General features: G+C 45.6%; 2 protein-coding genes across 2 annotated transcripts in view; both read right to left on the reverse strand.

Annotated features, from left to right (window-relative positions):
• CARD11 (caspase recruitment domain family member 11) overlaps positions 1-26,772 on the reverse strand; it is a 324,316-nt gene that overhangs the window by 67,570 nt on the left and 229,974 nt on the right. The gene's annotated exons all lie outside the window — the stretch shown is intronic.
• IQCE (IQ motif containing E) overlaps positions 1,064-26,772 on the reverse strand; it is a 36,554-nt gene continuing 10,845 nt past the window's right edge. The window contains exons 9-21 of the mRNA XM_083413572.1: positions 26,580-26,650; positions 25,311-25,383; positions 24,705-24,754; positions 18,173-18,324; positions 15,047-15,102; positions 13,372-13,553; positions 12,072-12,174; positions 10,043-10,207; positions 9,282-9,305; positions 8,633-8,755; positions 6,806-6,924; positions 4,253-4,374; positions 1,064-2,627 (exon numbers count right to left, since the gene is read on the reverse strand). Of these exons, the coding sequence (XP_083269698.1) occupies positions 2,464-2,627; positions 4,253-4,374; positions 6,806-6,924; positions 8,633-8,755; positions 9,282-9,305; positions 10,043-10,207; positions 12,072-12,174; positions 13,372-13,553; positions 15,047-15,102; positions 18,173-18,324; positions 24,705-24,754; positions 25,311-25,383; positions 26,580-26,650 (1,404 nt within the window). The 3' untranslated portion in view covers positions 1,064-2,463. The remainder of the gene's footprint in view (positions 2,628-4,252; positions 4,375-6,805; positions 6,925-8,632; positions 8,756-9,281; positions 9,306-10,042; positions 10,208-12,071; positions 12,175-13,371; positions 13,554-15,046; positions 15,103-18,172; positions 18,325-24,704; positions 24,755-25,310; positions 25,384-26,579; positions 26,651-26,772) is intronic.

The raw sequence follows: 26,772 nt of genomic DNA on the forward strand, positions 1-26,772 counted from the left end.
AGTAATGATGTACAGCAGAGAAGGCAGCCCTTGGCTTGCGGGGCAAATCTGTGCTCCACTATCCCTACTGAACTTCAGAAATGGGTGCCACGTTTTCCCCCTCTGTTTCACCTGTAAGGACGGTAAGTCCCAAAAGTGTTTGCTATGGTGTTGTGTTGCATTCTGGAACAGTAAAGGGCCATTTCAAAATATGAGGAGATCTGTCAGGAAGCATCCATTCCTCCCCTATTTACACATTCAGCAAAATCATGTGGCAGAGATCTTCTTGGGCTGTGCCACTTTAAAACGCAAACAAAGGGTTATGTGTGCTTTTTTGAATGTTGCCATCTCAAAACAAACAAAAACCCAAGATTTCCCACATGTTGGAAACTTGCACATCAGAGAGTTATGCCAGAGGTGTGCGGCACTAGCTTTCTGCTTGCAAGTGTGCATGCAGGAGCAATCCCACATTTGCAGGATGAAATTGTACAATCCAGGAAGAGTTCCATGAAGAGATTTTTGTAGAACATGTAAGTTTTGCTGCAAGATTTGGAAAATAACTCCCCACAGCTTCTCTCCCCAACATAGCCCCGCAAGAGGTAACAGGGAGCCTCTGAGTGCTACAGGTAAGGAGAGCAAGGCATTTCATGGTACTTTGCAATAATAAATGTCTCTTAAGGGCACAGGCAGCAAAGCTAACACCACTATGCTGATGGCAAGATTCATCCTTTCCTCTGGTATGAACTGGAAAGGCATTTCCAAGATCAATTCATGCTTGCCTGCCAGTTAGGAAGTGGTCTTACTACTGCAAACTTGTGGCTTAGAATAGGAATGGGCATTGGATTATCTGGGACTTGCTTTTTGGGCGGCACAGGGCAGAGCAGGGGCTTCCTCCTCCTCCATTGCAAATGTGGGGGTCTGATAAGTGGCACATGTACAATCAGCAGGATGATCAATGGGCAAGAGCAGCCCTTCCATCTTACACTCCAGAAGGCGAGCAAAGAAGATGAGTGATTGCCATGGCTCCTGAATAAATCTGAATAATTCATCAAGTCACAAATAATGACAAGACAGGAGACTGAAGCATCCTCCTCCAAGCAGGAACTGTAATTTAGATTCCCAACTTTATCTGCGGTAGCAGCAGCATTCAGATGGACTATAGTTCAGGGGCAGAGCTGGGCAGGCAGAAGGTCCCGGGTTCAATCTCAGGCCTCTCCAGTTGAAAAGGAATAAGGAGCAGGCAATGGCAAAGACTTTCTCTGCATCAGGATCTTGGAGAGCTGCTGCCAGTCAGGGTACCCTCTCCTGGGCTTTAGAGACCAATCATCTGACTGAGGAACCTAGGAAGTTCTTTCATACAAAGGTGATCACACAAAGCTACCGACTGAAATGCAAGCGCAAGGCAATTATTGGTTTGTGCAAAATGAACACTTCTGAGAAAGAGAGAGAGAGAGAGAGGGAGAGAGATTATTTATGTCAGTTAAGTATGGTTGTTAATCTACCACAGGTTTGGAGATAAAGGCTCATCTCCAGTGAAGGAGCTGGGAATCTTGCGAGAGAGCCAGAAGATAATGAAGTCTGGAGCCTGTTGATTTTATATTACAGTGGTACCTCAGGTTACATACGCTTCAGGTTACATACGCATCAGGTTACAGACTCTGCTAACCCAGAAATAGTGCTTCAGGTTAAGAACTTCGCTTCAGGATGAGAACAGAAATCTGGCTCTGGCGGCGCAGCAGCAGTGGGAGGCCCCATTAGCTAAAGTGGTGCTTCAGGTTAAGAACAGTTTCAGGTTAACTACGGACCTCTGGAACGAATTAAGTACTTAACCTGAGGTACCACTGTACTTAGCAAAAAGCTTAAAGCCAGACTTGACTCCTAGCCCCTTCATCTTCTACAATTTCAGTGAGTTGTATCTCCCCTTCCTGGACATATCCTTTTGCTCTGGAGTCTTTGAACAAGCCGGCTCCAACTGATTTTGGTTCAAGAACCAGGCAAAGCTCAGAAATTCACAGGGTTCCTGCGTTTCGTGCCGAAGCACTGGTCCCACAGAACTGTTTGTTTAAGGGCATCACTACCTATTACAAGGAAGGCGCCATCACCTTTTAAGGACCTTGTACTGGGGCGTCCAATTGCAAGGTGAATCAGCATGGCCAAAAGTTGGGTACAAAACATGAACTGTGGGAAGCGAGAATAAAAGATAACTTAGAAACAACAGCCGGAGATGGCTTGGGGTACCAAAACAAGTTTGAATTCCTACCATGCGGACCAGCAGGGTCAGAATTTGCCAGTACCTGTGAATTATAGGGAAATGGATCTGCAAAAGATGCTCTCCCCTGTCCCTTAGGAATCACCTCGCAAATGTGGCCTTAACCATCTTTAGCTCTTTCTCTCTCTTTCTCCTTTGTGAAAAACTAAATAGAGTAGCATAGCCTGGAGAACTTCACCTCACCAAGCAAGACTAAAACGTCCTTCGTTGTCACGCTAGGAGTGCAACAGAGAATGTGACAAATGGCTGGTGAAATCATGAGATGATGTTTTCTTCACTGGTGATGGAGACACTGTGATGATGTCATCCGAGTCATCCGACTGAACTTCGTCTGCAGGTGGCGAGGGAGAGGGCTGCAGCTGATCACGGGAGGATGTGGCTGAAAGAACAACGAACGAAACAGGAGAGTGGATAAAAATGGCCAAAGTCTTTCTGTTAAGAATAAGAAGGTTTCAGAATGGGTTATGAATAATTCTGATTGCCCTTTTCTGTTTCCACACTGACACAACCTCTCATGCACAAAAGTAAAGCAGACATTAAACCAATCATCAGGATTTACATGTAAATGAGAGTGCATGCTCCACCTTTTCTCCTATGGTACTGAACTACTTCCTCATTTTGAAATATACAGTGGTGCCTCGCAAGACGAAAAGAATCCGTTCCGCGAGTCTCTTCGTCTAGCGGTTTTTCGTCTTGCGAAGCAACCCTATTAGCGGATTAGCGCTATTAGCGCTTTAGCGGCTATTAGCGGCTATTAAAGGCTTAAGGGACTAGCGGATTAGCTGCTAAAAGGCTATTAGCAGCTTAGTGCCTTAGAAAAAAGGGGTGGGGAGCGGAAAACCCCCCCCCCCAGGAATCGCAATACATTTTCATCTTGCGAAGCAAGCCCATAGGAAATTCATTTTGCGAAGCACCTCCAAAACGGAAAACCCTTTTGTCTAGCGAGTTTTCCGTCTTGCGAGGCATTCGTCTTGCGGGGCACCACTGTATTGCTTTCCACTGCATCAAAATACAGTAACCTATGACTTGATCAAACCATGACGCAATGCATTAAGCCCTACAACACAGGAAGGGAGGAGGGAGAGAGCATGCAAGCACAGGAAGTCTCTTGCATGACCCTCCAAGCCATGGTTTGGAAGGTTGCCCCCAATGCACCCACAGGTTCTTCTGGGACAAGATAAAAGCAGACTCTAAGCAGAAACAGGAGGAAACCACCAACGAATACTAATTAGAAAAGTCATCCATTTGGACATTAGCAATTCAACTCCAATTCAAGTAATAAATAGCAGTAGCACAATAGACAATCTATTTCCCCCCGGTGTGATGGCCCCCTTTATATGTTTGAATTACATCTTGGGCTGCTGTTTTCTTCTGGAACAGTTAAGCAATTAAATAATGATAGTTATTAACCTTCACAACAACCCTGTGAAGTAAACAGTAATTGATACCTAACTCAGAGCCCTGCGCAAAAAAACAAAAATCAATGTGATGGAGTGGCTGTCGACAAATAAAAGTTATAACAACTGAAAATCAATGAAGCCGTCACTCTGCTGCAAGATTGAATACTGAGCCCCTATTTAGCCTCAGGTTTGTTTTGGACTCCGTTGAGACTGAAGACTTGGATGATGCCTTCCTAGAACAGATTGCCAAACATTCAAAAAGGAGAGATATAGTAGTCATGGGAGACTTCAACCACCCCAATATCTGCTGGAACTTAAATTCTGCCAAGAATGTAAGGTCCAACAAATTCCTCCATTGCCTCACTGACAATTTCGTTTCCCAGAAGGTGGAAGTAGCAACAAGGGGGTCATCTATCCTGGACCCGGACCTCACCAACAGGGCGGGACTGATTGACAAAGTGGAAGTGCTGGGACCCATGCTGAGCCTACTGTACACAGCAGTCCCCTTTTTGGACAAGATTAATTAGAACCAAAGTTCAAGGGAGCCCACTGCAAAAACGTACGGTTGACTATAAGCCCAGACTGGGGAAGTAAATGAGATTACCATGAACAGCTGAGGTGAACGCTGGAGGCGAATATTTGAATGGAGACCAGACTGGCTTCTTCTCTCCACTGTCAGGGGCTGCTAGGCTTGCTCTCTCATCTCCAGGACCAAGGATCAGAGGCCTGCAAAAGATGTGGAGAATTGGCAAGAGTTGTAAACATAGCTCCCAGCAGAAACTGGGCCCAGAGTCAGAGAGATCCAGCCATAAAGGAGGAGACCTATGATAATAACTAGCACAGGCCTGGGGCTTTAACTCAGATGCAGAGGTTCACTGGTAGGCAGGCAGGCAAGCATTCTGTTACATTCATCGCTTTGTTTAATCTCCATGTGGAAGGCATCTAACGTGACTTACACTATGTTGGGTGGTACATTGTGGAACAGGCATAGAGAAACAGAGCAGACCTGAAGAACCCAAGTCTCTGCGTTCCTGCTATTTGAGAAAGACGCTCCTCAAAGACAGAAGACAATTTAGTAACACCTTAAGTGGTGAGGTTTTCCTGGCATAGTCTGTTAAAAGGCTCCTAAATGTAACACACACCTTGGGAACTCAGGATGGGCCACCTGCTTAAGACTCAAGCATTATACTGCTACATTTATTTATTTATTGCCTGGGTTTTGGATTGCCTTTCAAGATAAAAATCACCTTTACACATAGGTAAAAGGCACAAACAATGAATGAAAATAAATACAATCGATGCTTTTTTTCTAAAAAAATGTTTAGGGGTACTCTCATTTTGACTCAAGAAAATCACCATTTTATAGTTCGTATTAGGAAAAATAATACAGTAACTGGACAAAAGTACAAAGATTCACAAAATGTTTAGGGGTATGCATCCCTCCCAGAAGAAAAGCACTGAATATAATTCATAAGCAACCCTCCGAAGGTAGTCAGAAAAACAACATAATATGCTTAAGATAACAAAAGCAACAGCATTAAAAAGTTAAGGCAGCAGCAGCAAATAATTAAATTAGATAAGAATACTAGCAGTAGAGAAAACAGCTTTAAATAGTCACTCTTTTACACAGCACAAAAAAGTGTATTGTTGTTGTTTCAACCATAATGGTCATATCAACTACAGAAGAAAATTATATGCAATGTTGTTTGCAGATGACACGGCCTTGACATTGTACGCTGCAGAGGCTCTACAGAGACTCAGCAATCGTTTTGCCCAAGCCTGTGGGGAGTCTGGCCTCACCATCAGCCTGACGAAGCTCAACGGAGATCAGGACGTCGCCAGCTCTCCACGCATCAGCATTGGTGGCCACACGCTTGAAGTGGAAGACACATTGGTCTACCTGGGTTCCACCATAACCAGCAACCTGCCCATTGATGCTGAACTGCACAAGCCTACTGGCCAGGCAGCTACGGCGGTGGCTCACCTCTCCAAAAGGGTATGGGAGAATGTGATGCTAACAAGACAGGCGGATGCCAGCGACAACATCAATATTTAAACACAACATCTACCGACATGTATCTTTATATTAAAATAATAATATACAAAAGGTTAAAATATATATTAAAATACAAAAGGTTAAAGGGACTAATTGTTGTTGGCATCTCTCTGTCTTGGGAGATACTGGAAGAGAGTGCCTTTGGGGGGTGAAGTCAAACCACTGGGAGGTTGCAGTGCTTGCTGTGGCTGTAGAGACTGATGCAGGAGAGACATGTTTTGTTGCAGCTGGGGCAGATGAGAGCCTCTGGTTGTGTTGATGCAGGTGTACCATGGCATTACAGTAAAACCATCCAATCAAATGTTAACAATTCACCAAATGACCCTAAAAAAACCCACAGCTTTTGGGCAGCTACAGCAAATCCTGTAACTCTGAGTCTGAATTTCTCAGACTCAAACAAAGATAAGTGATTTTTGCTTGATCATCCCCATGAGGTATCTTACTTAACAAATTCAGAATATATACAGCACTTGAAATCTTCAAGGTATTGCTCAACCTTTCATGGGCTTGCCACTATTATTTCCCCTTAGCAGAGGCCAGCTTGCCTACTCTAAGGAGCACAAGAAGAGCATTGTGGGGCACATGTGGGATTGGGACCTAGGCCAGTTAGGGCTGATCTGTGCTATCAGCAGGATCACATGGAATCATAAAAACAGATAGAAACAGCCTGGAATTCCTTGTGCAGGTAAACAAGCCATTTCTGATCCAAAGTTGTTTGGAACCATTTCTGACCCAAAGCTTAGTGGGGCAAATGAAGGACCTTCAGAATCTTTTAAATCGCTTCAGGGAAAAAAAGCTAATGTGCTCTTGTTTTCCTTTTCAGCCAAGCTGCTTGATGTTCTGGAACAATGTTGCCTGGCATCTGGGCTAGACTGTGGAAGACTAAATGGAAATACAAAGGAGGGGGAGAGGGTGAAGACAGCAGAAGAGTTGAACAGCATGGGAGAAGTCAACATTAGCCTCGTCGCCTGCAGCTCCATTTTGCTGGTGCAAATATTGTTACACTGTTTGGCCCAACCTGGGCTCCAGCTCACGATCAAGCCATTGACAGCAAGATTTGTGAAACTCAAATCTCATTAGAACAAGCCACTCCTGGCTTACCTTTGGGTACGTGCTGTGTGAGCCCTGAAAACGGACTGCACAAGCCTCACAGCATCTTCCTCTGCTTTGTAATCAGCAGCTGTTTGTGAAGAGCTGGACCCACGAGACGAAAGTGAATTCTAGGAGCACAAATAGGAACAAGGTGTTGGCATTCAATATGTCAATTGGCAACTTAACAGATTCTGCTGTTTCTGACCTCAAAGCATTCCTTATCCGTCAACAGAAAGAAAAAAGAACTGGCCTGCTTTTCAGCTGTAGTAGTTTGGGAATGCCAGTAGATTTCTGGGGCTGCCAATGCAAAGTTGCTCCAGCCTTCTTACCGCTTGCTCAATGAGAAATTTGGCATCGTTGATATATAAATATGGGAGAACAAAGGAGCAAGGATGCAGGCTATCAAATATTCTGGCCTTTAGATGAGACACCTCTGGGTTGAGAAGCAGCAGCTTTCACTAGGCTGGCTGAATAGGGAAGGGATTCAGCAATTTCCCAACACTGAACATTCAGTTTTAAAAAAATAATGTTTGCGGGCAGAGAAATTAATATATTAGGTCCCCCAACCACATGCTGTATTCTAGTTCTGTCCATGGTTATTGATCACTGCCAAAAATGCCAATCAACCAAAAGCAACAGCCAAATCAAGTTCATAAAAAGGAGCTTATTTTCTTTTTTTAATTTTTATTTGTTCAAACTACTTATAAAGAAAACATTGTTTTCTTAATTTGGTCCTCCTCCTGCATAATGCAAGAGCAAAATTAGGAAATGCTGGCAGGAAGATTCAGACGTTATTCAAGCTTGTTTCACAACAAGATCTCAACAACAAATTTGGTTGGTCACTTGACAGTAAACATCAGGATGAGTTTAGCTTTAACTTTTTAGCAGCGGAAAAGCCATCTGTTGTATAATGCTGGAAAAACGCTTTTACCCATAGATTTTGGTTAAGGAAAGAATGGAAAAGTTAAACACAGGCATAAGGAGAACAGCCCTTAGAAGGATGGGATAAAACAGCGACTTCCAAGGATTAACATTGCAACAGAAATGCTGTCATCTTATGTCAAGCGAAGGGACACACGATGCTTATGCAAAAGTCCAGAAACAGTTTATACTTAAAAGGAGTTTATTGGGCACTGATGGCTAGAAGCCCCTAATTCAAATGGCTTCTGACAGCTTCTAATGGCTGGTAGTTTCTAAAGTCCTGGGCAACTTCAGCAATTTGGGCACAGCCTAATTCAGAGGCCATCTACCCTCTGAATACAGGCTGCTGCAGGGCAACTGAGGTGTCGGGGGGGGGAGAGGAAAAAAGGCTTTTATGTCCTGTTTGTGGGCTGCCTAGAAGCATCTGGTTGGCCATGGGCTGGACTAGATGGGCCTTTGGGCGGATCCAGACCTTTGGCTCTTCTCCTGTTAAAAGGCCAGTTTGCCCTCCTGGGAAAGTGGGGAAATGTCAACAATAAAATAGTAAACTGGCTTGATAGAGACACGGGATAAATTTGTTCCTATTTGTTTTAAACTAAATCCGTGTGGTTTGATTTTATTATTAAAAGGTATATAGAGACAAGAAGCAAAGCAAAGCCTACAGTCGAAGTTCCAGTATTATAGCAGGACTAGAGCTTGGGACAGTATTCTTGAAGCTACTAACATGAGTTTGACCAAACTGCGGGAGGCAGCGGAAGACAGGAGTGCCTGGCGTGCTCTGGTCCAGGGGGTCACAAAGAGTTGGACACAACTAAACGACTAGACAACAACAAAAGAGCTTGGGATCCTGTTCTTTTGCCCTGCAGACCACCTGCGTATCAGGGGAAAACATACTGCGGCTGCATCTCTACTTGCCCTGATAGTTGCCTTGTGTCCTGTTCGAGGTACGCTGGGAGAGTTTCGACCTTGTGCGTTAATTGATAATAGTTTCTGCCGAGCCAAGTGTCCCCTGAAAGCTGCCTGGAGCACAACAACCGCCTGAGAGAGAGCGCAGGGGGAGAGAATAAAATGAATGGATGTTAAGTCCCTTGAAAGATGGCAGCTACACATTCCATGCACAGCCCAAGGAAGAAATTGTGTTCTAGTAAAGGACTATTTTCTTGGCTCTATAAAGGTATTCCTGCCAATCAAAAGGCAAGCTGAACTACTGATCTCCAATTCAAAAGTTGGTCCCGGCCAATGAAAGATAAAAGAAACCTACTTATGCACAGGTTAATCTGGAAATTCACATACAATCAAATCTGCTGAATGAAATCACACCTCATCAGCTAATATTTCATTGGCAAGGCTAGATTAAGGTTTTGGTCTCCAACTACCCGTTAGACTTTGCCACTGATATAAACATCAGATTCATGTTTCCAGGTGATGCAAATTGCAGAAAAACTGCACAAGACCTGAATGACTGAGAACAGAAGCAATTGAAACTATTAGTTGTTGTAGGCCTGCAACCATTAGATTAACTTTAAAAAAATCAATTCAACTAAGAAGAGTTTACATTACTCACCTCATCCAGAGCAGCCCTGTCAATCTGAAATGGATAAACATTGGACTGAAATGAGGCCGTTTCCATTCTTTTCAGCTAAACTTGTTCATTCTACTTTTGGATTTGGTGTATGCCCCGGTGCTCAGAGGCTCATCAAACATTTTGCGTTTTATATCACTACAATTATTTACACTTTGCTTTTGCGAACCATGTGTTCCAAAGCAGCTCGTGAGGAAATGTACAAATACAACAATAAAAGAGATTAAACGTATATTGATCTTAGATTAACTCCAAGTCGTATTCGCACCCGGTGTAATTCATATTCCTTGGTATTATCTGAGCAGTTATGTATGACCATAGGACTTATGTGGAGTCAAGCCACTGGTCCACCTAGCCATGTCTGGCCAACTTTGACTGGCAGTGGCTCTCCATGGTCTCAGTCAAGGGTATATTGTCTCCTCCAGGACATCTTTGTAGATGGAGCATGGGATCTTCTACATGAAAAGTGTGAGGCTCTGATAATGATTTAAAGCCCATTTGCTATGCCCAGCATTCTTAACAACTGCCCTGTACAAGTACAGAAACCAGGAGTGGATGGCTTTTGCTTTTAAAGGGAAAAGGATAGATTTGAAAGCATGTTGGCATTTGAGTGGTGAGGAGGTGCAGAGTCTCACATGCCAAAGGGTGTCACTATCATCCCGGTCCTTCCCGTCCTTGGATTTCTGTACTCTTCTGCTCCATAAATATGCCTCCCCCTCCCTTTGCAGCTGAAAGAGCATCACCTTGGTGTGGTAGGCCTTCCATTGTCTCTGGATGACCCGAGCAGCTTGTTCCTTTCTGTGATGCTCAGCAGAGCAAGGAGGTGAGCACTCCAAATCTGAACCTCTGAACTTTAGCATGCATGCTGGATTCAACGGTCGCCAGCTGGGCTGACATTTCTGCAGGCCCTTAAAATAACATTGGAGAAAGTATGAATGGAGAAGCAGAAATCCAGAGGAATGGTGATTGCTGCTGTCAAAGGGACAGCTTAGAGGAATGGCATGCTAGCACCAATGAGCAACTGCTTGTGCCAGCGCTGCAAAAAACAAATGTTTTTGTTGTAATACACACACACAAAAAAAACCTTAAAAAGGTAAAGGACCCCTGACAGTTAAGTCCAGTTGCTCACTTTACTGGCCAAGGGAGCCGGTGTTTGTCCTCAGACAGTACTTCCAGGTCATGTGGCCAGCATGACTAAGCCGCTTCTGGCAAAACCAGAGCAGCGCATGGAAACGCCGTTTACCTTCACGCCGGAGCGATACCTATTTATCTACTTGCACTTTGACGTGCTTTCGAACTGCTAGTTTGGCAGCAGCAGGGACTGAGCAACAGGAGCTCACCCCATCGTGGGGATTCGAACCGCCAACCTTCCAATCGGCAAGCCCAAGAGGCTCAGTGGTTTAGACCACAGCGCTAGCCGCGACCACACAAAAACTTTAAAAGCCCCATAAACCTCTCAGATAAGTGAAGATAAAAGGTTGGCATGCTGACCAGTTCACTTGACTACTATTCAGGAAATGTTTGAATTATATAGAAAGAACTGTTTGTTCCTAGTTGAATGGTAGTTCTGAGTCACGCACTGAGGGAGACGCCTTCTTTGGAGCCTACTCTCTATTCTTCATGGTTCAGGAGTTGGGGGTCCACAAAAAATATGGAGCAGTGCCGAAGGAGGACTCTCCCTCAGCTATGCTCTTCTGCAATGACATAAGAATTAGTATGTATCTGTTTGGACACACATGGCTCTTTCTGTTCAGATGCAACACTAAGCCATAGTTAGATGGAGTTGTGGGAAGTGGTTCCAGCTGTTGGGCCAGATCATTCCTCTCACACATCTGCTGGTCAACTGACAGGTGGGCAGGATCCAGGTCAAGCCTTTACCTGGCAGGTGGGCATGGCTTGGCTGAAATAGCCTTACAGCCCCAATTAGGCCTATAAGTGGAGGTTCGGCACCCCTGGTGTAGTGTTTCATAAATGAGCTTGCTTGAGTCTTGGGCTTGCATGCTCACTCTTTCCACCCTCCTCCTCTGATGCAGGCATGAGAAGATATGAAAGCACCTGCTTCCTGGCTTAAACTTGTTGCAGCTTCTCATTATGTCTAAACCAGGAACAGCAGTTAGTTTGTAAGAATGAAGGGGGGAGGGGGTAGAGACATATGCAAGAAGCAAGAAATTGGAAGGATCAACAAATGAATGAGGGAAAAGAAGTCATGCAAACATGGAGGAAGAATGTGGCAAAGAACTGAAGGAGCACAATATGGCAAGAGGAGAAGAGAAAGGATTGGGACAATGAGAGAGTTAGTGGGGAGAAGAGGAAGGAGTAGATGGAGAGAAAGAGAGAATAACTGCCAATTCCAAGCACTGTGAGAGCCAAGGCAAAAAGATGGCGTTGCCTTTCAGTACAGAGGACTTTCCTGCTATTAACAAATCAGTGAAGGAACAAGTGAGGACAGAGATTTCCCAGCCAAGTTACCAGCAATTAAGTGTTCTGTCTCCACTCACATCCCTAAGCTACACATTTCCTCCAAGCCAGCCTTAGCTATTAGGAGGTCATACATCATTCTCCTTTAGCCACCTAGAGTAAGAATATAAAAGGCTCCCCCCACTTTTCTTTCATACCCATAAACATAAAATCCAATACTTGGCTGGAGGAAGGGTTTAGAAGGGATGCAATCTCTGAAATCCATGCCAAGCAGCCTGCACAGAAGTTTCAACAGAAGTCAATTAATATTAGGTGACCTGCTGTACCAAACACATCGAACTGTGGTTTTTTTACCTGGTTGGGAGGTTCTGTGGCATCAATTCCAGCCAGCCTACAGTTTGCTTCTTGGTTTCCCTCCAGTTCTCCCACCTTCTCTGTCAGCTTCTGGATTTCTTCCCTGCAGAAGTACAAAACAAATCATTTGCACAGAGTTTCCAGTTCCACAGAACTCTGAAACCTGCAGGCGCCTCTACGGAGCACACAATGCAAGGAGTTGTTTGGGGTGTCTACTTTTGGAGGGGCGCACCAAGGAAGTAGCACGTGCAACCTCATGAATGGATCCTGAGGCACACCACTTGGATCTTGTGAACCTTTCAACACAGCAGGAGATTGGGGAAGGTTGGCGTAACTTGCAGAAGGACCCCTGAAATAAAACCGGGCAGGGCAACTGCTCTGATCCTCAAAGCAGAGGGAGGGAAAAAATCCTGCTACATTCAGTCCCATGTTCAAAGTGAGGGTGCACAGCCACTACCTAGCCACAAACCTCTAACTCGCCAGCAGAGTCTTGCAAGAAAGAAGACGGGGGTAACAGCTCAACAACCTCAGGGATTTGCCAAAAAATTGACAATGAAAGGACACGGTGCTAACAGGTCAACAGTCTTGACTGTGCCGAAATGGGAACATTTTGCCAGCTCTGCTGATAGCGCTTCTGGGCCAGAGTCACATTTGCTGTGAAGTCAGGCTCTTGCGCAACTCCTGCCAAGTCTCTTTTGCAACTCCTAGTGGGTCTGACTCTGCAGGGTCACAGGCTCCACCAACTTGTCAAGGTTGTGGAGGAGGAACGACAATCACCCTGTGAGTAAGGAAGGCACGTCTGGTGCTACTTTTGTTTTACTTCTGGCACCAGATCAAGATGTGGTCGTTCTTGCAGGCGTTTATGATTCATTGATTGTGCAGATGAAAACGGTAATAAGAAACCACTTTGCCGTTGTGCGGTTTTTAGCGTTATCCGCTCTGCATCACAATGAAATTGTTGTTTATAACTGCATTTGTGTACCCTGCTCCTGAGATCAATATGATATATACTGTATAGGGCAGGTTACAAATATTTTTAAATAAACAACACACTTACAACTTCAGGTATTTGCTAGCAAATCTCGCTTTTGCACATATTTGCTGTAAGGAAAACAGCATTCTTAGGGCCTGGATTTTTTTAAAGCACTTTTTAATTTTAACTGGGGAAAATGGCAAAATTAAAAATGCAAAAAGATTCTTGCATAGAGCACCAAAAGATATTTACATACATATGACTGTACCACCCAAGATTGCAACCAAAGGCAGCTGCGCTGTTTCTGGCGATACCTAGAGACTTAACTCTTTAGCAGCCAGCTGGTTCTGAAGGACGTTCTTTTGGCCTTTCAGCTTGTTCACTAGTCTGTGAAGACGCTCACGTTCTCCTGGAGGGTCACCTTCCTCAGCAGCTGACTGACCCAACTGGGAGAGCAACGTTGAAGTGCTACTTTCTGAAAGCCTGCCATTCTGCATCTCATCCATTTTCTGGAAATATGGAAAGGGAAAAGAGTGAGGCACATTATAGCAGTCTACTGATCTAGGGGCACACAAAACCCTGCCCTGGTGTGAGGAAATCATCTGTGGTCGTAGAACATTCAACCAGTGGCAACCACCAGCTCAATGCTCCAGAACAGCCATTCGCAACCTTAGGTCCCCAGGTATTGTTGGACTACAACTCCCACTGGCCATGCCTGGCAAGGAATGATGGGAGTTGTAGTCCAACAACATCTGGGGACCCAAGGTTGATAAAGGCTGCTCTAGAGATTCAAGCAGTTTCTGTGGCTAAGAGAGGGTTGACAACTGAAGCTGCTTATAAGCTACACTCTCCTCTCAAATCATCACCACCATAAGCACTTTCTACAAAGAACTTTTGTGATTTTGGAACTAACCCAAGTGCTTACTCTGCACCAGGGGGACCGGAAATGTCGAGGCCTTTCCACCCAGCCCTGGAGACTCTCCCCAAATCGTGCTCCATCTTCTCAGGCCACCTCCCACACCAGCCCTATACTATGCCCTCCTTGGGTGCCCTGGTTTGCCTGCCTGGGGATGTGTGATGATGCCTCTTGGTTGCCTGGATGGAAAATGCTTCTCTCTTGCTTTTACGTGGCTTAAGTGTAGGTAAGAGATGCATCTCTTGCTGTGGCCACCTCTGCACCTGGCCAGCTTCACTGCTGGCATGCGGCTCCCAGGAGGTTGTGCAAAAGGGGATGCGTCCCTTGAGTTTCTCAGCCTTGTCCTACGTACAGTGGTGCCCCGCAAGACGAATGCCTCGCAAGACGGAAAACCCACTAGACGAAAGGGTTTTCCGTTTTGGAGGTGCTTCGCAAAACGAATTTGCTATGGGCTTGCTTTGCAAGACGAAAATATCTTGCGATTCCTGGGTTTTTTTCTTCCTTCCCCCCCTTTTCCCCAAGCCCCTAAGCCGCTTAACAGCTGTTCGCTAAGCCGCTTAACAGCTGATCGCTAAGCCGCTTAACAGCTGATCTAAGCCGCTTATCAGCTGATCTAAGCCGCTAATAGCCTTTTAGCAGCTAATCCGCTAATCCCTTAAACCTTTAATAGCCGCTAATAGCCTTTTAGCAGCTAATCCGCTAATCCCTTAAGCCTTTAATAGCTGCTAATAGCCGCTAAACCGCTAATAGCGCTAATCTGCTAATGGGCTTGCTTCGCAAGACGGAAAAAACTGCAAGACGAAGAGACTTGCGGAACGGATTCTTTTCCTCTTGCGAGGCACCACTGTAGTCTATTCAACGAAGATGCCCAGTGACCCCCCGAACAACTGCTCGGTAATGGTAATGCTCACATCCTAAAAATACGCCAATCGGCATTTCTTTCTCACACACAAACACCTATATAAGCAAGTTCCTTGGGTCTAGTCTCTTTGCAATAGACTGAAGCAAATGGACCAAGGGGTTCAGCAACTGCAACAGTTTCTTTCCCAGCAGTGCTAAGATAGCGATCGGGCTCCCATCACTCACTTTCTCCAGCCTTGAAATCCGCCGAACCAGCCTCTGTCTGCTCCACTCAGTGTAATCTGGAGGAAAGTTAACAAGGTTTTCAAAGTGGAAGTCAGATTGCGAGAGACACAAATCCCCGAAAGGAGAGGCCCACAGAGCTGCAGGGCATCCGAGAGACGCTATTTATAAAAGCCGGAGCAGCAGATTAATCTTGAGATGTTTTGACATCCAATCAAGCTGCCTCTTGTTGGCTGAAGCTCAGGTGGGGCAAGGGAGCGACATGCCCCGTGTGCAAAAATGGACAAAATACCAGATAGTGTATTGGCAGCTATTAAGGCAGCTGTCTCTGGTAGTGCATCTGCTTTGGCAGGAAATAGTTAAGCAGGTTTTTGAGATGGGAGAAGAAAAGCAAGGCATCAGCCTGCACTGAGGGTAGGAGCCAAAGGAGCGTGTGGGTCTTCTGCTCACTTCCTTTGGCTAGGCTAGAGGTGGCAGCCCATTAAACTGCTTTTGTCTGCTCCCTGGTTGCCCTGATTATTTCTGGCTCCACAAAAGCTTGTTTTCCTATGTTCCTGTTTGCACTCCCATCCACCCTACGTAAGAACAGTCTGGTCAATTAGGCTCCAATTTGCTCAGAGCTGTAAGCAGCCATCAGGACAGAGCCAAGAACAGAGAGTCAGAAGTCGATGCTGAAGGACATGACTTCTTCAGTGTAAAGTGAGTGGGGATGTGTGATACAGGTCTATGAGATACTGCCTGGCAAAGAAAGAGTGGGCCCTGAGAAGTTTTTCTCCCTCGTAATGCCCCACAGAGAGACTCAAGGTCCATAAATAGCAACACCCTAGTGGTCCCAGGCCCTAAGGAAGTCAGATTAGCTTCAACCAGAGCCAGGGCCTTTTCAGCACTGGCTCTGGCCTGGTGGAACGCTCTGCCTCATGAGACCAGGGCCCTGCAGGATCTGATTTATTTTCGCAGGGCCTGTAAGACAGAGTTGTTCCGCCTGGCCTTTGGCTTGGAGCCAATTTGATTCCCTCCCCCTCTTTCATTTTTCTTTTCCCCCCCCTCCTCTTGTGATGAGGCTGCATTTTAATATTTAAATGTTTCAATATTTTAATGTTATATTTTAATCTTGTTTTTAAGTTGTATTCATTCAACTTGTTTTTATTATCGCTTGTTAGCCGCCCTGAGCCCGGCCTTGGCTGGTGAGGGCGCGGTATAAATAAAAATTATTATTATTATCATTATTATTAATGCTGTAACCCGAGGCCATCCCATAAAAGGGAATGCTGGAAGATTCAGGACTGGTGAAAGGAAAGTGCTTCTTCACGCAGCACATAGTTTAACCAAGGAATTTGTTCCCCCAAGAGGTAGTGATGGCTGCAAACTTGGATGGCTTCAAAAGAGGATTAGGCAAATTGCTTGGTGATAAGGCTATCAATGGCTACTAGCCACGATGGCAAGGTTTTACCTCCACTGGCACAGGCAGGATGCCACTGAATGCCTGTTACTGGGATTGGCAGATGGGGAGAGTGTGGCTGCTGCCCCCAGGGCCTGCTTGGCCGTTTCCAATAGGCATCTGGTTGGCCACTGGACTAGATGGTCCTTTGCCCTGTCCCAGCAGCCAAGCTCTTAAGGACATAGGTAAAGGTAAAGGGGCCCCGGACAGTTAAGTCCAGTCGCAAACGACTCTGGGGCTGCGGCGCTCATCTCACTTTACAGGCCGAGGGAGCTGGCGTTTGTCTGCTCCACAGTTTTTCTGGGCCATGTGGCCAGCAGGACTAAGCTGCTTCTAGCACAATGGAACACTGACACCACAGCAGTGCCCAGAAACGTCATATACCTTCCCGCTGGAGAAGTACCTGTTTATCTACTTGCACTGGTATGCTTTCAAACTGCTAGGTTGGCGGGAGCTGGGACTGAGCAACCGGAGCTCAGCCCGTCACAGGGATTCGAACCGCCAACCTTTTGATCAACAAGCCCAAGGCTCAGTGGTTTAGACCACAGCGCCACCCGCATCCCTTAAGGACATAACCAGGAGTCAAATAAGGAAAACACACCAGAGCCAGGAAAACTGGAAGTACCCAGGCAAAGTCTGAGTTCAAACAGAGCCTTTTTTTGCTCCTTCTGCCTAAAAGTCTACTTGAAAGACCGTATTCCCTTGTATGAACCTGCCCAGGCTCTGAGACCTTCCCACCCACCACCCTCACAGGCATGTTTGGTGGGGATGCAGGATTTGGCCTTCTTGGTAGCTGCTCCCAGATTCTCGAACTCCTTCCCTAGAGAAGCTAGACTGGCTCCCTCCCTGCTGTCCTTCCGCCAGCCGGTGAAGACCTTTCTTGTTCCAAGAGGCTTTTTGGCAACTGACTGCTTTCAATGAAAGGGATGGTGCTGTGCTGTTATTACTGTAATGATCTGTATGTTTTCAACAGCTCTTTTAATATACTTATGTAGTTTTAATTCTATCAATGTTTAATTGTTTTTGAATGATTTCTTTTCTCTATGTTGTTAGTGGTTCTTGTAAGCTGCCTTGAGTCCCGTAAGGGAAAAGGCGGGATAGTGATGATGATGATGATGATGATAATGATAATAATAATAATAATAATAATAATATATGCCATAATAGCCTTGTCTGGACAGACAACACTTGACCTAACCCTCCAGACTAGAAGAAGAAGAAGAAGAGTTTGGATTTGATATCCCGCCTTTCACTCCCTTTAAGGAGTCTCAAAGCGGCTAACATTCTCCTTTCCCTTCCTCCCCCACAACAAACACTCTGTGAGGTGAGTGGGGCTGAGAGACTTCAGAGAAGTGTGACTGGCCCAAGGTCACCCAGCAGCTGCATGTGGAGGAGCGGAGACGCGAACCCGGTTCCCCAGATTACAAGACTACTGCTCTTAACCACTACACCACTACAATCCTGCGGGCTCATCACACAAGGCAGCCATGCCAAAGAGCTGAGCGGCTCCCAGTTTTAGCCACAGCAGCTCATGACATATTCTCCCTGGGGGTTGGAGATTTCGCATGCCCAGACGCTTCCACTTGCAGGGACCTGGGAGGGGGGGGACACCGCATGAGGACCACAGCACTGCAACCCACTCCTCTTTTACACAACAGAATCAAAACAGTTGGTATTCTTGAGAAACTTACTCTTTCCTCTGCCGGAGGCAGGGGAGCTGCTCATCGCGTGCTCTAGGTCTGCTTTCAGCTTCCGGTTCTCATCCTGCAGCTCTTTGATGCTCCTAGATAACTGCAGGATGGCAGCGTTGAGCACCTTCTGCTGTTTGCTCTCTGGAGGGGACCTGTGTGTGGAAATGGGGGGAAGGAACAGCTGTAGCCAAGACTGAAAATGCGGGGGGGCGGGGGCGGGGCGGCATCTAACTAGACTGGGGATCAACAAGCTGTCTTGACTCTTGGATGGGATGTACGCACAAGCAACAGTGCAGCAGCACAGCGACCAGTGGCAAACATGCCCCCCTGATTATTTTCAAACCAAGGAGACTTGAGCGCCAGTGCAGTGAAGCATGCAGAATACTGGATTCAGTATACAGTGTACAGGATCGAATCCACACCAAGCCATCCAATTTTCAGGGTGGCATTGGGCCAGTTATGCTCTATCAGGTCATTACAATATTTTGACTCATTTTATTTATTGATTTATTAAATTTATATCTCACTCCCCTCCCCCAAAGGAAAAGCCCCAAGTGCTATGCCTTGTGTTCCTTAGAGGAAAAGACAGTCTACTTATGCATTTATTTTATTGTTGGGGAGTTGTCACTGATAGGACATTAACAACAACAACAACAACCAGCGACTCAGGCAGGAGCTCATGCTATCAGGAAGCTGTTTAGATTCAGGAAAATCAGTAGATCGCTGGACAAGGCAGCATTCAGGGACATGCTTCTATCTTGCACCTTCAATCGTACATCACAAAGTCAGCCCTGTAAATGGCCTGGTGCCCCTATACCTGCTTTATGGCATGCAGAACTATCCAGGGATACGAAGGGAAAAATAAATCCTTGCTTTTGTTCTGCCTTCACCATTCTGGTGCCCTCCAGATGTTTTGAACCAGATGGCTGTGCCCCAACAACATCTGGAGGGCAAAGGCTGCTCAGCTTATTTAATAATGGGGAACCAACGGGATGCATCACAACAGCTGAGGTTGGGAGATGGTTCATCCGAAACTTTTGTCCCTTGCAAGGAAAAGTGGCCTCTCAGTTAAGTAGCTTTCTGCTTGCAGGTAAGAGTTACTTGTCTCCTGCTGCCATGTCTCATATTGAGAATAGACTTTATAACACTTTGTATGTGCAGAATATCGTTTAATGATAAAATTATACTGTTTCCAGATTGGGGCTTCCAGCTCGCAAGCACACCGTAAATTTCATTTTAAATATGTGTATCAGAATCGGATGGGGGGGGGGAGGGGAAAGCCAGGATACTGAAGGCTGAGAAGGGAAAGTCCTTTCTCTGGAGGTTGCCCTTGATGAAACCATCAGGAACTGCTCACCTCAAAAGTGATATGCAACACAGCCAAAGAAATGAAAAAGTGTAATGGCTTCAACTTAAAACTGAGCCCAAGGTACAGCTGTATCAACAAATGTGCTGCTGAGCTCAGATGAATCCTGCATCTCTTTCGGACAACTTCAAGTCTCAAAATCCTTTTGCGGACACCACCTCATAGCTGGATATACCTCTGCTTGTGATTTTAATTCTTGCAGCACCCAGAGCTCTCCTGCTCTCTCAAGGCCGTTTCTCCCTTCCTGCTCCTCATGCTTGGAACAGCCTCCCAGAATACTGTACCTCCTTCTTCCTTCAAAATGCCACCTTTCCCCCCAATTCCTTTGGAAATAAACAACAACTCTGGTCCTCACACTAGGAATAAATATATGTAACTGTAGCAATAAGAGATTTCAACATGTTGGGGGGAATAATCATGTTAGCCTCTTTCAGCAGGAACAACCAAAAGCCTTGCAGCACCTTAAAGACTAAAGCATCTATTATGCCATGAAAAGCTTCCATTCATTTCAGGGGATGCCAGATGGAAGTCCACGGAAGCTTATGCTCCAAGACTCTGTTGAAATAGCTGCATGTCCTTCCCCTCTTTACCCCAGCCTCCATTTTCCTCCCAAGTCAAATTGTAGGAATTAAATGCATTGGGGCAGGAGCCTGTCCTCTTGTACTGTGCAAAGCTCAGCACACATTGCTGGTAACAAGGGCAGTATAGTGCAGCGGTTAGAGCGCTGGACTAGGGCCTAGGAGCTCAGGGTTCAGCTATGAAGCAAACAGGGTGATCTTGGGCTAATCACAATATCTCTCTGTCTAACATACTTCACAGGGTTGTTATGAGGATAACATGGGGAGGGGGAGAGCTATGTGCAGCTCCTACGAGAAAAAGTGGATATAAATGTCATATTATTATTAGGTAAAGGGTAAAGGGACCCCTGACCATTAGGTCCAGTCGTGACCGACTCTGGGGTTGCGGCGCTCATCTCGCTTTACTGGCCGAGGGAGCCGGCATACAGCTTCCAGGTCATGTGGCCAGCATGACTAAGCCACTTCTGGATTCGAACCAGAGCAGCGCACGGAAACGCCATTTACCTCCCCTATTTATCTACTTGCACTTTGACGTGCTTTCGAACTGCTAGATTGGCAGGAGCAGGGACCGAGCAACGGGAGCTCACCCCGTCGTGGGGATTCGAACCACTGACCTTCTGATCAGCAAGTCCTAGGCTCTGTGGTTTAACCCACAGCGCCACCCGCGTCAGTTCTTAATCCCCCCTTGTTCCAACAAAGCGTGGAAGCATAGGTGGGTGCAGTTGATGAATCTATTATTTACACCTGAGATAAGGAGGCTGATCCTAAAAGCCTCTCCCTTTCAGAGATTCAGTCTGGAATCCCCACCCTTGAATCTTTTCAATGGTCTTACTGTGAATTCAGTCAAATTAGCAGCATTCAAGACACAGAATAATGTTAATCTTACTCGACGTCATCCCCACACTACCTTGAGCTCCACAATCCTCTAGTCTTCCTCCGATTGCACAGACCTCTCTGTCTCTCTCTCTCTTGCCTCTTCCTTCAGAACTTCCAACATTTTCTTCCTCCTCTGGATCTTTCACCTGATGTCTATAGTATCTGGGCAACTTTTAGAGTTAAGAGTCTTTTTTTTCTAGGAATAGGAAGTCCTGCTAGCATTCACCTCCAATCCGGCTCCCCAGACACTCAAGTTACAGAAACACTCCTATTTACCAAGGGCTCAGGGTTTGAAAAAGGAACAACAACAAAACAAGTGCTTATTCTACTTTCAAAACTATCTCCATTTCTCTTTCTTTCTCTGTTTCTGCATGTGGCTGTTAAGTGCTCTTCTCAAGTCTGGGTTGCTTGGTTCTGCATTATTGTTCTCCCTCATTGCAAGAAGGAAAGCTACAGGGAACCAGGCAGAGGGCCTTCTCGGTGGTGGCACCCACCCTGTGGAACGCCCTCCCATCAGATGTCAAGGAGATAAACAAGTACCTGACATTTAGAAGACATCTGAAGGCAGCCCTGTTCAGGCAAGTTTTTAATGTGTGACATTTTAATATATTTTTAATCTTTGTTGGAAGCCGCCCAGAGTGGCTGGAGAAATCCAGCCAGATGCGCAGGGGTACAAATAAATTATTATTACTATTATTATTAATTCACAATACCCATTACAAATGAGGCTGCCTTATCATGGGCCAGATTACTTGTCTATCCCAGGGGTAGGCAACCTAAGGCCCGTAGGCCGGATGTGGTTCAATCACCTTCTAAATCTGGCCCGTGGACAGTCCGGGAATCAGCATGTTTTCACATGAGTAGAATATGTCCTTTTATTTAAAATGCATCTCTGGGTTATTTCTGGGGCAAAGGAATTCATTCATTTCCCCCCCCCCAAAAAAACAGTCCGGCCCACCACATGGTCTGAGGGATGGTGGACCAGCCCAAGGCTGAAAAAGGTTGCTGACCCCTGGTCTATCCAGTAAGAACACAACACAACACCTGGATCAGACGGAAAGCCGGTCTAGTCCTGCATCGTGTTCCCACAGGGGAACCAGATGAGCAAGATAGCATTTTTCTGCTCATATCCTTCAGCAACTGGAATTCAGAACTGGAGCTTCATTGCCTCCAGTACTGAAGACAACACAGCCTTATGACTTGTAGCTATTTGTCTAATCCTCTTCCAAAGTTATTCAGGTTGACAGCCATCACTACATGGCAGCAAATTCCACTGCTTAACTATGCACCGTGGGCAATCATAATATCAGAGAATTATATGGCGTTGGAAGGGACCCTGGAATATGCAGCTGCCCCATATGAGGACTGAACCTAGTAGTGTCTACTCGGACGGGCAGCAGCTTGGAAGGGTTTCCTTCTCCAGCACCGGCTGCCTGAGCCCTTGTACGTGGAGAATCTAGGGACTGGATCCAGGAGACATTTTGCATGCAAACTTGTAGTCTTATCACTAGGTTGGGGTCCCTTCTGGGCTAACCTGAAGTTCTGCATGCTGAATGCAGACTAAAAATCACCGCTAGATACTTCAGTTTGATTGAAGTGACAGCCCAGAACCTTAAGCCATTGATTTGCCCCCTTCAGGGAAGCTGGGATTGAGGCAGGACTCGGAGTTTGTATGTATGGGTCAGTATACATACAACTTGGGAGTTTGTATGTATGTGTCAGTATGTGTATTTGCAAGTGCTCAAGGTGAGATGAGAGGGAGGCGCAGAGAAATTATGCATGTATGTATAGCGGGGAGATTATGAAAAGCTGGTAAGTGGATTTAGGTGGGGGGAACTGCAACACGCTAGACTGAACCAAAGGTGTGGTAGAAATGTGGCATTTGTGGAAGAATCACATAACATGGATTTGGGAACCTTCATTCAGTGGGAAAAAGGATAAATGCTATTTCCACCACATTTATACAGAAGCGTTCCCTTAATCTACCCTCTTTTGCAATGTGCTTCAGATCTGGGTGCAGGATGTGCACCCGACCCCCCAGATCGACTAACCTGGGATATTCCCAAACTTCTTGGCGCAGATTAAACTGGTACCTACTTGCTTAGAGGCTTGCTGCAAGCATGGCATGTTTTTAACGATATTTAACTACCCTAAGGGTAGAGGGAGGAATAATTGTACAGGACTTGAGACTCTGCCCCAAAGGCTGGAGGTGCTGCCCATGTCCTAGAGCAGGGGTAGCGGATCCAAGGCCCTCCAGATGTTGTTGGACTACAATTCCCATCATCCCTTGCTATTGGCCATGCTGCCTGGGGCCGATGGGACCTGGGAGCCACAGGTTCCCCATGCTGGTCCTAGAGCTTCAATTGTTTCCAAGACATGGGTAGATTAAAATTTGTTTCCAATCTTTCTCTTTTCGTAAGTATGTGGACTGGAAACATGTATTTATTTTTAACCAATGAAAAATGAGAACCTCAAGTTTCCACATCAATACTTATAATTAAGCCTGCAGAATACATAGAGAGCCCTGACTGTGGGATTATTTTTTGTTGGAAGGTATGTAATTTCCATGACACATTCACCTGAGAACGCTTAAATGACTAGATGACTACACAGAATCCTATCAATTTCTAAAGGCAGCCTTCTTTGGGGTCAGGACGAGGGATTATTTGCTGAAATTAAAGGCTATCTCAGAATTCTGCTTCACTGCTTTTGATTGTTTTCAAATGGTTTACAACTTGATGCTGCTATGAAATATATTTTCCTGTTCCATAGGAACATGTTCTTAAAATTTAACTTGATAATAATCCAGTGGAAAGGAAGTAGATAATTTCAAAATGGTTTAGCTACAGCCTGAAGTGCTTTCACTGGAGCTTGGAAAATAAGGTGCAGTAAAATCAATAGGGCTTATAGGATCAGGGAGGGTACTGACTTCAGTGTGACTTGAGCATCAATCTTAAAAGTAAATCCTACTTATTTCAGTGTACTCATTTCTACCTAAGAAGGTATCAAGGCTACAGCCTTAATTACCATAATTCAATTGTTTCATGAGCTGGAATGCCAGCCAACCAACTAGATTTTAGCCTTTAAGAGGCCATTGTCTTGACTTAAGAGTACAGTTTTCATAATATGAGGATGTGAACCTAAAACTGCAATGCAAAGGTCAGAAACTGAAGTTCTCTGCCTAATTTCACGAGACTCTTGAATTAATTTCAAAAGCCCTCTGCAAGTTCACACCTCTGACAAGAGGAACTTGTTCCTCCCCCCAGCAGCCCATTAAGTGGGAAGAAAGAGCGAGAGACAGCAAAGGGAATGTCAAAAAGAAAGAGAAGGGGCGGCCCCACCCCCTATTGACTGGCCCCACCCACTTCTGGCTTCTGCCCCACCCCCTATTAGCATAAAGCCCTTGGCAGATTACCTCAGAGATAAACTATTCATCAGAAATATGGTTCCCCACCTCTGCTTTACCTGGTGACATACCTTAGTAGGAAATACCTTCAACAAACTTCCTTTTCTCTTTAGGTAGAAATAATGAAACATAGGTAGGACATGAAAGATCCATCGTTGGGGAAAGAAACCCAAAACAACGTCTAAGTGATGAGATTTTTTTTTTAAAGCTCTTAACATCTTCTCACTTCACCGCTATTAGTGAAGCATAAAAATTAGTGAGCAAAAACTTATACACATGCATACAGCCCCGAAGAAATAAACGTACTTTCGTAGCACCGTCTTCGATTTTGCCAGTAGGGTTTGGAGTCGCTGGATCTGTAAAAGGATGGCTTGCGTTAGCAGGGAGACAGAGCAGGACCAAGGTGCGAAGGAAGCTGCTTCATAAGCATTTGCTACAAGGCTGAATCAGGTGGGCGAAAAGGAGCGAAGGAGAGAAGGAAGATAGGATGGTGACACTCTGGTAACTAAGAAGTTGCACCGTGAAATCAACTAGGAAGCCTTGCAATTCTGCAGAGGGTTCCCAGAGCACAGCTCTGGCATCGTCTGTGGCCATCTAAGTTTGCATCGCCGTATCTGGGTGTGCATACCTCTCAGCAATGCTTTTTTGGCACCCCTATGCATCACAGCCCTAAGAAACTACTTGGGTTGCCCACGTAACAGAGAAGCATTTTCTCCACGCTGAAATTCTGTTGTAAGAAATGCGTGAGATCCAGCGGCAGGAACGATGAACACATTTACCCATCATTCATTGAGAGGGAAACATGGAGAGCCCATTTGGGACACAGAATCCAAACCTAAGTAGGTTCCATCTTTTTACTGAAATTTTCTAATTATGTTCTCTGCCTTCAGGACGAGCAAAAGAAAAATGTACCTCCTCGTAATAGGTCTGCAGGGCAATTTTCATTTCTTCCACATTAGTGCTTTTCACATCTGTCTGGAGTTTGCTTTTTAGCAATAGAAAACACACATTAGAAAAATAAAAGATGTAGAAACTGGCAGAACAGAAGAAGAGACATAAATTAACCATGAACATTTGTTAACAGTGAAGCCAGCAGGAATTCCTTTTTCGCCCCTTACTGTAAAACAAAATTATCACCAACAGTACTGATCATAACCAATGTTTCTGATTGCTTTAAGAAGGCTTTTGGAAAATTTCTCTGGGGGGCAGATGCCACCACCAAGTGGCCTGTCATCTCCCTGGTCTAGTCTACTGACTTGCACTAGATTCTCATAGACAATGTGTGAGGCCACCAGGCCACTCAGGCTGCCCTGAGGAACCAAAGCACATCACACTTGTAAGAGGATGTTCCCATTATTCTCCTAGCAACTGCATTTTCATATAATTCATGGCTGCCAGAAATGGAGCAATCATTCGTGGGGCAATCTATATTTCAGCAGCATCAGAGAAAGTCCACTTGCTCCAGAACAGGATTTCTGCGGCCATAGCATCTGCCTCCGACACATAATGGTTTTGCCATCTCCCTCTGCCCAGCACAATACAATCTTCAACGCAAGCGCCACGCTTGGGATCCTTAGCATCGTAAGGACTGCCTCCTCCCCTATGAATGCTTAGAACTTCAACAGAGGCCCTGCTCTACAACCCACAAGTGGTTTTGCTATAGCAGGTGTGCAAGCAAGGCTTTCCCACCCTTTGCCTCGAAATGCCTAACTGGTTCCCCCAACGAGATGCTGTTTTTGCAGGATGCTTTGGGTCTGTATGGTAACTATCTGTTTCAGACTGGGGGAGGGGGAGCTGGTGTTTCACGCATGTGGTGTCTCAAAACCGGGAGGAGCCAAACATGGCGCCAGCATGGCTTCAATGGCTGGTGGCTCCTCCTCTCTGCTGCTCAGCCTCCTCCAGCTGCTACTGGGGAGAGGGGATGGCTTCCCCCCAAAATTATGGGGCAAGGCAAAATAGCTCAGCCCCTAGGAGATGGCGCCCCTGATCTGCTCGGTCCTCTCATGGGCTTTGCTCCTGGTTTAGCTCAATTTTGCTCACTGGTATTCTGTCATTTTATGACACCTATGTTTTCGATATGCTTTTGTAACTGATTTATTGCTAGCAACCTTGAACTTCTGCAAGGATGGAAAAGCAGGGTAAAAAACTATTAAATGAACAAACAGATGGAATTTGGCATACTTAATAGTGTTGTCTTTCTCCTTGCACTGCTGCTCCAGTTTGAGGATCTTCTGCTTCAATCCGTTGAGCATCTATCAAAGAGAAAGCACACAGGGCCTCTCCTGAAGCACACGTTGCCTAAGACTTTGTGCGTACACAAGTCACCATTTGTCTGCGCTGCCTACAAACCCATGAGAGGCAGGGCAGTCTCAGC

The sequence above is a fragment of the Podarcis tiliguerta genome (genome assembly GCF_965153285.1).
Source record: "Podarcis tiliguerta genome assembly, chromosome: 14".
Classification (NCBI taxonomy): domain Eukaryota; kingdom Metazoa; phylum Chordata; class Lepidosauria; order Squamata; family Lacertidae; genus Podarcis; species Podarcis tiliguerta.